The 12,594-nt window shown below is 58.3% G+C and overlaps 1 protein-coding gene across 1 annotated transcript in view; it reads left to right on the top strand.

Annotated features, from left to right (window-relative positions):
- Nucleotides 1–11,062, top strand: part of GRIN1 (glutamate ionotropic receptor NMDA type subunit 1) — a 25,711-nt gene extending 14,649 nt beyond the window's left edge. The window contains 14 exon segments of the mRNA XM_017740337.1: nucleotides 752–896; nucleotides 990–1,073; nucleotides 1,430–1,565; nucleotides 2,420–2,547; nucleotides 2,700–2,864; nucleotides 3,135–3,253; nucleotides 3,929–4,003; nucleotides 4,005–4,030; nucleotides 4,519–4,667; nucleotides 5,388–5,545; nucleotides 5,916–6,077; nucleotides 7,710–7,819; nucleotides 8,836–8,981; nucleotides 10,592–11,062. Of these exon segments, the coding sequence (XP_017595826.1) occupies nucleotides 752–896; nucleotides 990–1,073; nucleotides 1,430–1,565; nucleotides 2,420–2,547; nucleotides 2,700–2,864; nucleotides 3,135–3,253; nucleotides 3,929–4,003; nucleotides 4,005–4,030; nucleotides 4,519–4,667; nucleotides 5,388–5,545; nucleotides 5,916–6,077; nucleotides 7,710–7,819; nucleotides 8,836–8,981; nucleotides 10,592–10,780 (1,792 nt within the window). The 3' untranslated portion in view covers nucleotides 10,781–11,062.
- The last annotated feature ends 1,532 nt before the right edge of the window (nucleotides 11,063–12,594 follow it).

Below are 12,594 nucleotides of genomic sequence, written 5' to 3'. Positions count from 1 at the left end.
AGGCAGGGGTGGCACAGATGGGAGCATGTGCCTGTGGGGTCCTGCTGCCAGGACAGGGGGTCAGCAGGTCCTGCATGCACTTCCAGACCCCAGTCCCTGCATCCCTGTGGGTGCTGGGGCCACAGGGGCTGGGCCTTGGTGCAGCAGCCACTCCGTGCAGTCCTGGGTTCTGTTGAGCATGAGGCCTGCAAAGCCTGGAGATTGTTTTAGAGGCATTTCTGGCATCCCCTGCAGTGAGTCTTTGGCATGAGAAGTCAAAGCTGCTCTTCACAAGTGTCTTGGGCAATCCCTGTGTGTCTCCACTGTCATGTTTCCAGGGTTTGGGGGCTGCTTCTCCCCTGGGTGGTGTTTGTGTGTTCCTGGGGCACTACCCAGGCTGGGAAGGGCAGGTGCCAGGCACAGCACCAGAAGCTGTAGCATGGACACACCTCCCTAGGGACACCCAGAGGAAAGTGGCCTTGGGTGCTGTGGGACAGATCATTCCAGAAGGGAATGGGACTGATCTGGTGGAAAACAAGGGGCAATGACAGCAGGTATGGTAGTGAACACTTGGGAAACTGATTCCATCCACCAGGAGAGGATGACCACAGGGCTGTGAACAGACCATAGGTAGCCTTGTCTGGACTTCTGCAGGGTAGTGAGCTTATGGCAGGTAACTGAGGGGGAGCATTTGCCCTTCTGATGCCTTGGGAGGTGTCTCAATGGCCACAGCAGGTTTTCTAGGTTGTCCCCGCTGTGTTTCTCTCCGTAGGGTGTTGATGTCCTCCAAGTACTCAGAGGGTGTCACCGGGCGGGTGGAGTTCAATGAGGACGGGGACAGGAAATTTGCCAACTACAGCATCATGAACCTGCAGAATCGGAAGCTGGTCCAGGTTGGGATTTACAACGGCAGCAATGTACGTGCAGGCCTGGGCTGGGCAGGAGGGGTCGGGCACGGGGGTGTCCGCCCTGGCCTCATGTCCATCTGCTTCCTCCGGGCTCCATCGCAGGTCCTGACCAACGACAGGAAGATCATCTGGCCAGGGGGGGAGACTGAGAAACCTCAGGGCTATCAGATGTCAACCAAGCTGAAGGTAAGAGCAAATGGCATTAGGGGCAGGGCTCCTCAGCCCTCTGCATGCCGGGCAGTGACTTTATCTGCCTCCCACCTCCACGGCTGCTCTGCAGCTAGCAGCAGCATTTGCAAGGCTGGGAGAGGTACTGGAGGGTGTTCAGAGTACAACTTTCAGCTGGAGTCAATCTAGAGAGGGTGGCAGGCATCCTTGGGCTTGGAAAGAGACAGGTGGGAAGTGGATATGAGAGAAAACAGCACGGAAAGGGTGGAGGGACAAGGTGTTCACCGTTTCTGGGGAGGGCAGCCCAGCTTCCACCACGGGAGTGTAGCTCTGGAGGGAAACAGAGACGAGGATGTTTGTGCTTCACCTCACAGATTGTGACCATCCACCAAGAGCCCTTTGTGTATGTGAAGCCCACTCAGGCAGATGGGACGTGCAGGGAGGAATTCACTATCAATGGAGATCCTGTCAAAAAGGTGTTCTGCACTGGACCCAATGAGACCATCCCAGGTAACTCAGTCTGGTGGGGGCTCCCACAGCAAGAAGGGGTCCCAGGGAGGGTGCTCAGTCACACAGGAGGTGCAGAGGACGAGGCGCAGAGAGGTGACAGCACTGCCAGCCCCCAGGCACCCCCCATCGGCTCAGCCTCACAGCAGTGCTGTGCAGGAACTGGGCACTGGCATCTAGGGGTTTGAGCCCAAAAGATTCTTTCCCACTGTCTCTCTCCTGGATGGGCTCCAGGGCTGTTTTGGGGGATTGCATCCCAGGTTTCTGTCTGCTGACATGTTCCCGTTCTCTCTGCCTTGATCTCCAGCAGCAGCAAGGGCCCCGAGGCACGTTAGCACGTGCTGCACTGACACAGCACCAGTTTCAAACTGTTACAGAAACCTGTGTCAGGATCAGGAGCGAGCACCTGCTGTGGGGTGGGAGCTGCTCAGCAATGCCAGGCTTGCCCAAATCCACCTGAAGGGCATCCCCTTGGCTCGTCACACCTTCCTGTGCACAACCCCCCAGAGCTGTGTCCTGGGCTGTGTTCAGCCTGCTGGGTTCGTGTCAGGACTCCTCCAGCACATGCCCTGAGCCCCTTCCGTGCCCTGCAGGGGGTGGGGAGCACCCACTCTCAGCCCACCTCACTGGGACACAGCAAAGGAATGCGATCCCTTTGCCCCCAGCTTGCCACACCCTCAGGTGATGGAGGCAGTGAGAGAGGGTGGTCAGGCAGATGGCCCTGAGGGATAACATGGTTACATCCCATATAAAGCAGAGCCATGGGGGGGCTGCTCTCGCTGGGGACAGGCACAGATCCTGGGTGGGGTCCCTGGCCAAGGGCTGCCCCCACTCATCCCCGTTCTGTCCCTCCCCAGGCCGTCCCACCGTGGCACTGTGCTGCTACGGCTTCTGCATCGACCTGCTCATCCGCCTGGCAGGGGTGATGAACTTCACCTATGAGGTTCACCTGGTGGCTGATGGTAAATTTGGTACTCAAGAGCGGGTGAGTTTTGGCAGCCTGGGATCTTTCTTTGCCTGTATCGTGTGTAGGAACTTTCTGCAGAGCTGGGTGGGGTGGAAGGGCAGTGCGGGGTCCTGGCTGGTGGGGGATGTGTGTCAGGGCAGGGCTCTGACCCTGCCTGGGCTTCCTGGCAGGTGAACAACAGCAACAAGAAGGAGTGGAACGGGATGATGGGGGAGCTGCTGAGCGGCCAGGCAGCCATGCTTGTGGCTCCCCTCACCATCAACAACGAGCGGGCTCAGTACATTGAGTTCTCCAAGCCCTTCAAGTACCAGGGCCTCACCATCCTTGTGAAGAAGGTATGGTCTGGCTGGGATGTTCTGTAGAACACGGGAGGTGCCCCTATTCCCCAGGTTGCACCATGCCCAGTTCCCCCCAGTGCAGCCCCTGCCAATCCCAGGCTCCAGGCTGCTGGTTTTAATGCTGGGTCTCATCTGCACCACCCTGACCCCTCCTGTGCAGCCGAGCAGCAGGAGCTCGGGGCAGGGCAGGCCCCTGTGGGTCCCTCCAGGCAGGCAGGGTGCAGGTGTGGTGGGTGCCAGCGCTGTTCCCCTCTCTCCTGTGTGCAGGAAATCCCCCGCAGCACCCTGGACTCGTTCATGCAGCCCTTCCAGAGCACGCTCTGGCTGCTGGTGGGGCTGTCTGTGCACGTGGTGGCAGTGATGTTGTACCTCTTAGACCGATTCAGGTGAGTGCACTTTGGGCCACCCCAGGTCTGGGGGGGACAGGGAGGTGCTCCTGGGAACTGTCCCCTGGGTCCCTTGCCCAGGCACAGCCCTGCAGCCCTTTGGGGGCTCTCACAGGGACTTAACCCACCTTCTCTGCCCCACCAGGCCTGGGCTGAGGCTCCTGGCCCCTCTGGCTGCCTAAGCTAAGGGATATGGATGTGTGGAGTACCCAGCCCCTGGTCAGGCCAGGTGCTGTACAGATACCTGGCCAAGGGGACTGTCAGCCTCTGGGCTCTGAGAGAATTTCCTCTCGGCCTCCCTTGGCGCTGTGGCAGCTCCTCGGAGGGCAAGATAACCTGTCCCTGCCTCAGCCCCGTGCCCAGAGGCTTTGGTGGCTGATCTGCAGGGAGCCCTCTGTGCTGCAGTGGGGGAGACTTGAGCTGGCCAGGGTCAGATGATCTTTCTGGTCTGGGGAGAGTGTGATGGGACTGGGACCAGTGTGAGCCAGACAGGGCTGCAGATGGCACAAGGGATGTGCCAGGCAGTGGGACAGAACAGGGAGGAGCTGCTTGGGACACAGGCATCATCTGTGGGAATGAGTGACACAAGGCTGCACCAGGACATGTAGGGCACAGTGGGGAGTCCTGGGAATCAGGGTAAGGGGAATGAGAAGGGTTCTTGGTCTTGTTTTCCAGCCCATTTGGCCGGTTCAAAGTAAACAGTGAGGAGGAGGAGGAAGATGCCCTGACTCTCTCCTCAGCCATGTGGTTCTTTTTTGAACTCCGGCATTGGAGAAGGTGAGTCCCAGTCACAGCAGGACTGCTCTGCCCTGCAGCCCTGGCTCTGGGCTGGGCGGGCTGGGGCGGAGCCCCTGCCCTCCTCCACAGCCCCCCCCTCACATGGTCCCTGTGGGACCTCATTCCCTGAGCCCTCCTTGGAGCAGGCTGGCAGGAGGTTTGGTGATGCTGAGGGTGGCACATTTGTGGCAGTTGTCACATTTGGGTCCTGCCATCCCCAGCACCGGTGGTGGGAAACAGGGCAGGGAGGCTTGGGCTGGATCCCCTGCCCAGGGTCACTCACCCTCTCAGGTGGGACACAGCGTGCCCTGGGAGGAGCTGGAGGCTTTTTTGGTTCGGGCAGTGCGGAAGCTCCCTGCACAGCTGCTGGCACAGCAGGTGGATGGTGCACATCTGCAGCTGCCGTCAGGCTCCTGTGCACTGACACGGCTTTGGCAACCAAGCCAAGCCTTCGCGGTGCCGCTCTGATCTCTCCTCTCCCCCCACAGGTGCTCCCCGGAGTTTCTCTGCCCGTATCCTCGGCATGGTGTGGGCTGGCTTTGCTATGATCATCGTGGCTTCATACACTGCCAACCTGGCAGCCTTCCTGGTGTTAGACCGACCTGAGGAGAGGATCACAGGCATTAACGACCCCCGGGTAATGACCCCTCGCTTGCTTTCCCCTTCCCTGGGGCACAGAACATGGCTTGTGGTTCCCAGAACCCTGATTTCCCACGGCTGTGATCTGTGCTGGGGGGCCAGACCCGGGTAACTCTGCCTGGGCTGGTGCTGGTCAGTCTGAGCCCCTGCCCTGGGTGGGAAGGGACAGACACGGGCAGCGATCGGCAGGGAAACAACCTGTCCAGAAATAGCCCGTCTGCAGTGAAACTGCCTGCCAGTTCCTGGAGAGCCTCCTCCAACCAGCGAGGAAACGATTCATTATGGATGAGTTATAACAAGCGAAATTGTCCCTGCGGTGCAGTCAATACTCCCCACATGCCTCACATCCATTTCCTGCTCTGGCAAGGACACAGCCACAGCTCACCCGCCTGGGCACACAGGAGTGTGCCCTGCAGCAGCGCTGACCCACAGCATCCCACGCCCTGCTGTGTGCCCTGCCCACGGCGCTGCCAGCCCCATGGCATCCACAGGCCTCCTGCACCCTCAGTGCCACCCTGTCCCTGTCCCATAGCATCCCCTGCCCCAGCACCGTGGTCCCAGAGCATCCATTGCCCTGTGGCATCCCCTGGGGAGATCAAGGTCTTCTCCAGGGAACTGGTCCCCGAAGGAGATGGGAAATTAAGAAATGCAGCTTTAGGGTGAGAAAGTTTTGCTGCTGAAGGACAGAAACAACAGGAGCCCTGCCCTTGCCTTTCAGCTGCGCAACCCCTCGGACAAGTTCATCTACGCCACGGTGAAGCAGAGCTCCGTGGACATCTACTTCCGACGGCAGGTGGAGCTGAGCACCATGTACAGGCACATGGAGAAGCACAACTACGAGAGCGCTGCCGAAGCCATCCAGGCAGTGAGGGACAAGTGAGTAGGGCCAGCACATTGCCTGGCCAGGCTGGGAAGGGCTTCAGGGAGCTGCAGCTGGGTGGAGCAAGCAGGGTAAAGCTGGAGGGAGCTGTGGTCAAAGCGTGGCTTGATGGGACCTCCCAGCTGGGGCCAGGTGGGATCTGCCTGGGTCTCTGGGTGGGCAGCACAAAGTCTGCATGGGGAATGGCACAGTGGGAGCCCTGGCCCTGGCCATGGCCTCCCTTTCTGGCCTCTTTTCTTCTTCCAGTGCAAGGCTGGGTGGCTTCAGGGTTTAAATCAGGGCTGGGAGCACCCTCGCTGCTCCCATGGTGGCTGCAGACCAGCTGGGCTGCCTGGCCTGACCTGTCCATCCCCTCTCTATGTCCAGCAAGCTCCACGCCTTCATCTGGGACTCGGCGGTGCTGGAGTTCGAGGCCTCCCAGAAGTGTGACCTGGTGACAACGGGGGAGCTCTTCTTCCGCTCCGGCTTCGGGATCGGGATGCGCAAGGACAGCCCCTGGAAGCAGAACGTCTCCCTGGCCATCCTCAAGTCCGTACACAGCTCTTGGCATGGGGCTTGCCCTGAGTGCTGCGTGTGTTGGCACTCAAGTAGCCTCGTGCCAGGCACTGCCAGCCACCCTCCAGACCCCTCCGCAGGGACAGGGGCGCTGGGGGCTCCATTCCCTCCTGGCAAAGGGGACATTGAGGGACTGGGGTGGGCACCCACAGCCTCAGCTCTGGCTCGCAGGGCTGGGGAAGCAGCAGGGAGCTGGAGGGAGGGCAGAGCAGGGCGGGGAGCAGAGCCATGGTCAGCCAGGGGTGTAGGCAGAGCTGGCAGAGAGCAGCGGGGGCCGTCCAGCACAGGTCTCTGTGAGCAGGGTGTGGGTGCTGCCATCTCCCCACTGCTCCCTCAGGGCTCAGCCTGTCCAACAGCACTGCACTGCCCTGGCTCGGTCACCCAGGGGGTTTTCTTCCAACGCTGGCTATTCCTGTTGCACCGGGTCCCCGCTCTGGGTCCCAGGCTTTTACACCAGCACTGATCTGCTGTGTGGGGTGTCACAAGCCAGTCTGATATTAGGGGTGAAAAGGGATTTCCTTGCACTACTTTGGAAATGCCACACCTGCTGCAGACAGAGAAATGTCATGATGGAGGAACGGGCAGCTGGGAAGCAGCAAGTGAAGGGAGGGAGACATGGGGGATTCATTTTAGGAGAGAAGTGGTCAGGAACTACCAGGCAGAGGTGAAAGGCCTGAGAGAGAATGGGCAGGATGTGGAAGACGGGCAGGACCCAGGGGATGTAGGGAGGCATGGACCCCGTCTGTGGGATGGTCTTAACATGGGGATAGGTGGCAGCAGGACAGATGGGATTTGGGACAAGCCTGAAGAGGCCACAGGAGTCCTTGGTGTCCTCCTGGGAGAGGATGGGGAAGTCCAGGGCTACAGGTGGCCCAAGAAGGTGGTGAGGGTGTACCAGGAGCAAGAGGAAGGAGAGTGCAGTGATTCTGGGGCGGGATGTGTGCTCTGTGCCCACCCCATCCCCACGAGATGTTCAGGCAGAAACGGGCACTGTGAGGACACGGCTCCCGAGCTGGGACACCGAGCTGGGACACCGAGCTGGGACACTGAGCTGCTGGGGTGCCCCAACCCTCACTGTGCATGGCAGGGAGCTGCCAGCAGCAGTGCCCTGACCTCGAGGGTGCTGGGGGTCACCAGAAGGGACTGGGGTCCAGCATTGCCTGAGCTCCAAGCGGCCCTGGCAGGTGGAGGAACTGTGCAGGAGGGAACTGGGAGATGTGGTTCATGTCCACTCCCTGCAGCCTTCTCCAAGAGCTCTCTGAGCACTGCCAGCTCCATCCTTCCTGGGGAACACACCCTCCTCACGGCTTACACGTGGCTCTTTTGGCACTGGGGGGCTGTGGGCGCCTGCTCACAGCGCTGCGTGTGTGTGAGAGCCATGGCAGCCCCTGCAGCCAGCCCACACAACTCTGCAAAGGCCACACGTGCACAGGTGTGCTCACACACGCAGCCAGCACACCCGTGGCTCCTGTGTTTGTGGGCTGCAGAGTCCTAGGACGGAAGGCACGAAGGCACACAGAGTGTGAGGAGGAGGAGGAGTGTGTGCCCCTGCTGCCTGTGGCTGGTCCCCAGTGACTACCTTGTGCTGTCTCCTTGTGCTTCCAGGTCCCACGAGAACGGCTTCATGGAGGATTTGGACAAGACTTGGGTGAGGTATCAAGAGTGTGATTCCCGTAGCAATGCCCCAGCAACACTCACCTTTGAAAATATGGCAGGTTTGTTCTGCAAACCTCTTTCTCCCCCTTCGCTGGGTAGCCCGCTTTTGCTCAAGACATTCTCCTCTCCGGGGCTCTCCTCTCAGGCCAAATCTCTGCTGCTTCTGGGTTTGTGCTATCCTAGTGCTGGGAGGCTGCTGAGGTGGGCTCTGTTCCCACCTTGTTCCAAACAAAGCTTCCCCCACCGTCCCTGGGTGCCCTTCTCCCCGGTGCGGCTGCCCTGGCGTGAGCACTGCTCCCCTTCCTCTGCCCTGGCCAAGCTGTGCCTGTCACGGAGCAATCAGAGCTGTCACCAATGCAGAGAGGGGAGCAGCACCTCGGGGTGCTCCCGAGGTGAACCCTGCTGCAGGAGGGGGCTGGAGGCGAGGGGCAGCCCCCAGTCCTGAGGAGCCCTGGGCGGGGGCAGGACAGGGATAATCGATGCAGAGGGGTTTTCATCTTGCAAAGACTGTAAGAACCCACAGACAGGCTCTCCCTCTGCGCTCAGGTGGTGCTGCCGATCCTACACCCAGACCATGCAGTGATGAGGGATGAGGGGTGTTGGATGGGACCCCGTTCTCACCAGCACTGCTGGCTGAGTTACAGGCGTGGAGAAAGGGGGCGTTTTGCTCCATCTCCTCAGACACCACTCCAAAACCATCAGCCCCGGGGCTGTGGGCATCCGAGGACAGCACAGGGCTCTGTGCATGGCTGTGCTTCCTGACGAGCCACACTGGAGCACCAGGGCTGGGTTCTGGTGCAGACGACCCCGTGGTCCTGGGGATGGGGTCTGCCCTGGGGCTTGCCGTGCCTGTTCCCAGCATTGCTGCAGCTCAGTGCCCTGTGCCCCCCCAGAGCTGGCACCGACATCCCTCAGGTGCCCAGGCTGTGTTCCCCTCCCGGCCCTCCAGGACTGCGGGGGGATGGCAGGGGGACCCCGGGTTGGCAGATGCTCCCGTTGCTGAGCATGATGCAGAAGAAATGAGGGGTCATGTTGCAATTTCCACTGCCCCCTGTAACTTTCCTGCTTATTTCAGGTGTGTTTATGCTGGTGGCTGGAGGTATTGTTGCCGGGATATTTTTAATATTCATAGAGATAGCTTACAAAAGGCATAAGGACGCGCGGAGGAAGCAGATGCAGCTGGCGTTTGCGGCCGTTAATGTGTGGAGGAAAAACCTGCAGGTAGGACAAACCGTTTTTAGAGCAAATCTCCACCAGGTGCGTTTTCCATTCCTTCACCAAAGCAGTGAATGCAGAGCTGTGGATTAGCATGGGGCCCTCTGTCCCCCACCCCACCCCAGCAGCTCCAGCTGGGCGTTACTGGGTGCCTGTTAAGCTGTAGGGGAGTGTCCCTGCCTCGTCCCTGCCTCGTCCCCGCCTCGTCCCCGGGAGCTGCCGATGCTGTCTGTCCCAGCACAGTTCAAACAGGGCAGAGGCCTGGCCCAAACGCCCCCAGTGGAGCTCGGGATGGGGATTTCGCTCTGCTGGGGACCACGTGCCGGAGCCACACCTTGCCCTGGCTGAGCAGCAGTGCCAGCACGGCTCCTTGGCAGGTTCTGCCCTGCTGCCCGGCTCTGGCCGCGCTCACCAGCAGATGGGAGGGTCAGCCCGCTGCCACTGACGATCCCTGCCCGGTGCTCAGGTGGAGGAACGCTCCAGGGATAGTTTCCATCACCTCCCCTTCCCTGCCTGCTCCCCAACAGCGCGGCAGCCCTTGCCATACCCAGGGCCGACTCCCAAAAGAGGTGGTGCGTGCTCTTGTCCTTTGGAGACAAGGACATTCCCCCACACAGGAGCCAGCAGTGCCGGTCCCTGTCAGTGCCAAGGCTCCCTCGGGCTCCTTCCATGGGGCTGTTGCTCTCCCAAGCTTCTCCCGTTCCTGGAACATCTCTGTGCCGCTCAGGCAGGGAAGCCCAGGAGGGTCAGAGGTGCCTGGCAGTGACACTGAGCCATGGGCACCAGCCTCACACTTCCCTTGCCCTGCTGCTTTTGGGGCTGAGCCCCACAGTGCCCCTGACCCCAGTGTAGGGCAGCTGGAGGCTCTGTCTGAGTTGCCCGGGCTGGTTTTTCCCTTGGGGAAGCACAGCGGCGTTCAGAGAGCAAGAGCTCCTTTAGGTGACTAAAGGACACTGCTGCTCAGAGCAGAGCCAGCGCAGGAAAGAGAGAGAAGGAGGCTCGGGGACCCCGCGAGGAGCCCGGCCGGGGCCCCGGGGAGCAGCGCTGGCTGGGGCTGCGGGGGGACTGCCTGGGTGGAGCAGCGAGGGGAGCACGAGGCCGGGCTGCTGTATCCTGAGCTCGCTGGGTTCAGTTCACCGGAAAGAGTCTCGGAAAAGCCATTTCTCAATTTTTTTTTCCTTTTTTTCCTTTTTTTTTTCCTTTGCTTCCAAAAAGCAGCAGCACCGAGGGGGTTAAGGCTGCTGGGACAGAGCACACTAGTCGCACTGCCATTTTTCACTTGCCAACCTTCTAGAAAATACTGCACTGGGTCCTTGGGCAGAGTCTGTGGGACTGTGAGCAAAGCATGCTGCCCTGTGGGGGTAAACAGCCTCATGGTAAAGAGCCGTTTGACATTGTAAGACTTTTCCACAGGAGGAAACGTCAGAGCACTAGTATCTGGTACATTGCTAGAAGGTAGGCAAGTGGAAAGATTTATTTGTTAAAACAAACAAACAAAAATAATGGTTTTTGGGATCACAGTTTTGCCATGGCTATTTCCTGAGATGCCATGGAAGAAAAAGACATTTCATTCCATTCATCTTGCTTTCCTTTCCGTTTGTGCATGTCCGCAAAAGAGAGAACTGAGAAGGAGGAGCAAATGTATCCCCGAGCATGCTCTACGCACCAGCGGGATACATTTTGGTTACCCCCGTGCGGTAGCAGAGCCAGACCTGGTCACTGCGTCCCCCGTCGGAAAGGTCACACTCATTGGCACGAAAGCAATTGGGGAGGACTCGTTGCCAGCGCCTTGTCCGACTCGCTAACTCCAACGCCTACATTTTTCAGTTCTGTTTCTCTTTGAGTTCATCCCGACCCGACGACATCATGGCACTAACGCTTTGCTTCCTCCCTTTCTTTTCCTTTGTATTTTTTTTTTTTTTACTTTTCTTTTTCTTCCAGTTTCCTTTTTGTTTTTTAGCCTGTTTTACTTTGGAAAACAAACCAAACCACCACCAACAACCACGTTCGGCTTTGCACAACTGCATCATTTGAATTTTTGAACACTTTTTTTTTACAGAATATTCATACAATGACTTCTCTTTCAATGCAGTCCTCTCTCTCTCTTGTGGCACTAGGATTCAGCCTCAGAAAAGGCCCTGAGCACTTTTTTTTTTAGTGTAGGTGCAGCATCTCACGTCTCGGTCCAGCCAGGCTAGCGGCGGAAGCGAGGGGCAGGGCGCCAGGCAGAGCATCCCCAGGAAGCGAGGTCAGCTGTGCCGGCCTGGCTGCAGACACCAGGAGAGCAGGGCTACCTCCCAGAGGGGTTCCCAGCGCTCCGGACGCGAGGCCGGCCCCCCGTAGCTGTAGCAGTGTGGTGGCTGTGCCGTAGCCGTGGGTCACGGAGGCCCTTGGAGGACTGGGAGTGGCAGAACACCTCCAGTAGCTTTCTCACCTAAATGAAGGCCATGACACGGGGCAGTATTCAAATAGATTTAGAGTTTCCAACAACACACTAGAGATCTAATTACTTATACATATTCATTTTAGGATAGAAAAAGTGGTAGAGCAGAACCTGACCCTAAAAAGAAAGCCACTTTTAGGTCCATCACCTCCACCCTGGCCTCCAGCTTCAAGAGACGTAGGTCCTCCAAGGATACGGTAAGAGGAAGAAGAACAATTCTGCCCTCTCTCTTTCTCTCTCTTTCTCTCTTCTGCCATCCCATCGACTGCCACACACCCATCCCGAAGCTGCCAGTGTACATGCATAGCTCATGTTCGTCACCAGTCAGTCAGTCAGTCAGTGAGTCAGTCATCCCGTGTACCTGAAAGGATGCTGGGATCCTGGAGGGCAGGCAGGAGGTGGCTTGGAGTCCTGTGATGAGTTGGGAGATGCAACCGAGTTTTTGTTTTGTTTTTTTGTTTTCTTTTTGCCTGGATGATTTCTGATGTTCCTCTCTGTGCTTCGCTCACCTTACCGGTGCTGACCTCTTGAAAATGATGACATTTTTTCTTTATCTTTTTTTCTTTTTTTTCTGTTCCTAAGTGTTCCTGTACCTGTTTGTCATTGTATGCCTAAAAACAATCACCCCGATTTAATTTGGGCACCGTGTCACCTCACCAAGAGCCATGCGTGTCACACTCTCTACATGTGATTTTTGTTTGTGACAATTAGCATTCGGAATAGTCCTCGCACAGGAGTGACAGCTGTCTCTGGTTATCGTCAGCAGTAATGCAGCTCTAGAAAAGAGATGAAAAGGCTCCAAAGAGGAGGTTGTTAAAGACCCAGCCTTGGTTCAAACTTGTGTTTTCCGCTGCTCTCACATAACCAGAGAAAATTTCCAAATTGCTGCCTCTAAAGTCAGCTGTTTCCAAATGTGCAAATGTGTCTGCTCGTGCTGGAGCTTCAGACACCTCAGCGTCAGGTTGGGCTGTTGGTCTGTCGGACTGAGCCGTGTCCCTCTGCATGTCGCCGTCTGTTGTATGACACTCTGCACTGTGGCTACTCTGTTGTCTCGTGTGGCAGCGCCAGCTGCGTTTTGCTGCCCGACCTCCTGGCGCGACGGGCTTGCCAAAATCCCCTCCCCGGGGCGACCGGCGGGGTGTTGGCCGGGGGTGGTCAGCGCACCGCCCCCCCCCA

This window comes from Corvus brachyrhynchos, unplaced genomic scaffold (genome assembly GCF_000691975.1).
Source record: "Corvus brachyrhynchos isolate BGI_N302 unplaced genomic scaffold, ASM69197v1 scaffold305, whole genome shotgun sequence".
In the NCBI taxonomy this organism is placed as follows: Eukaryota; Metazoa; Chordata; class Aves; order Passeriformes; family Corvidae; genus Corvus; species Corvus brachyrhynchos.
This window is presented reverse-complemented; position numbering and strand designations above follow the sequence as displayed.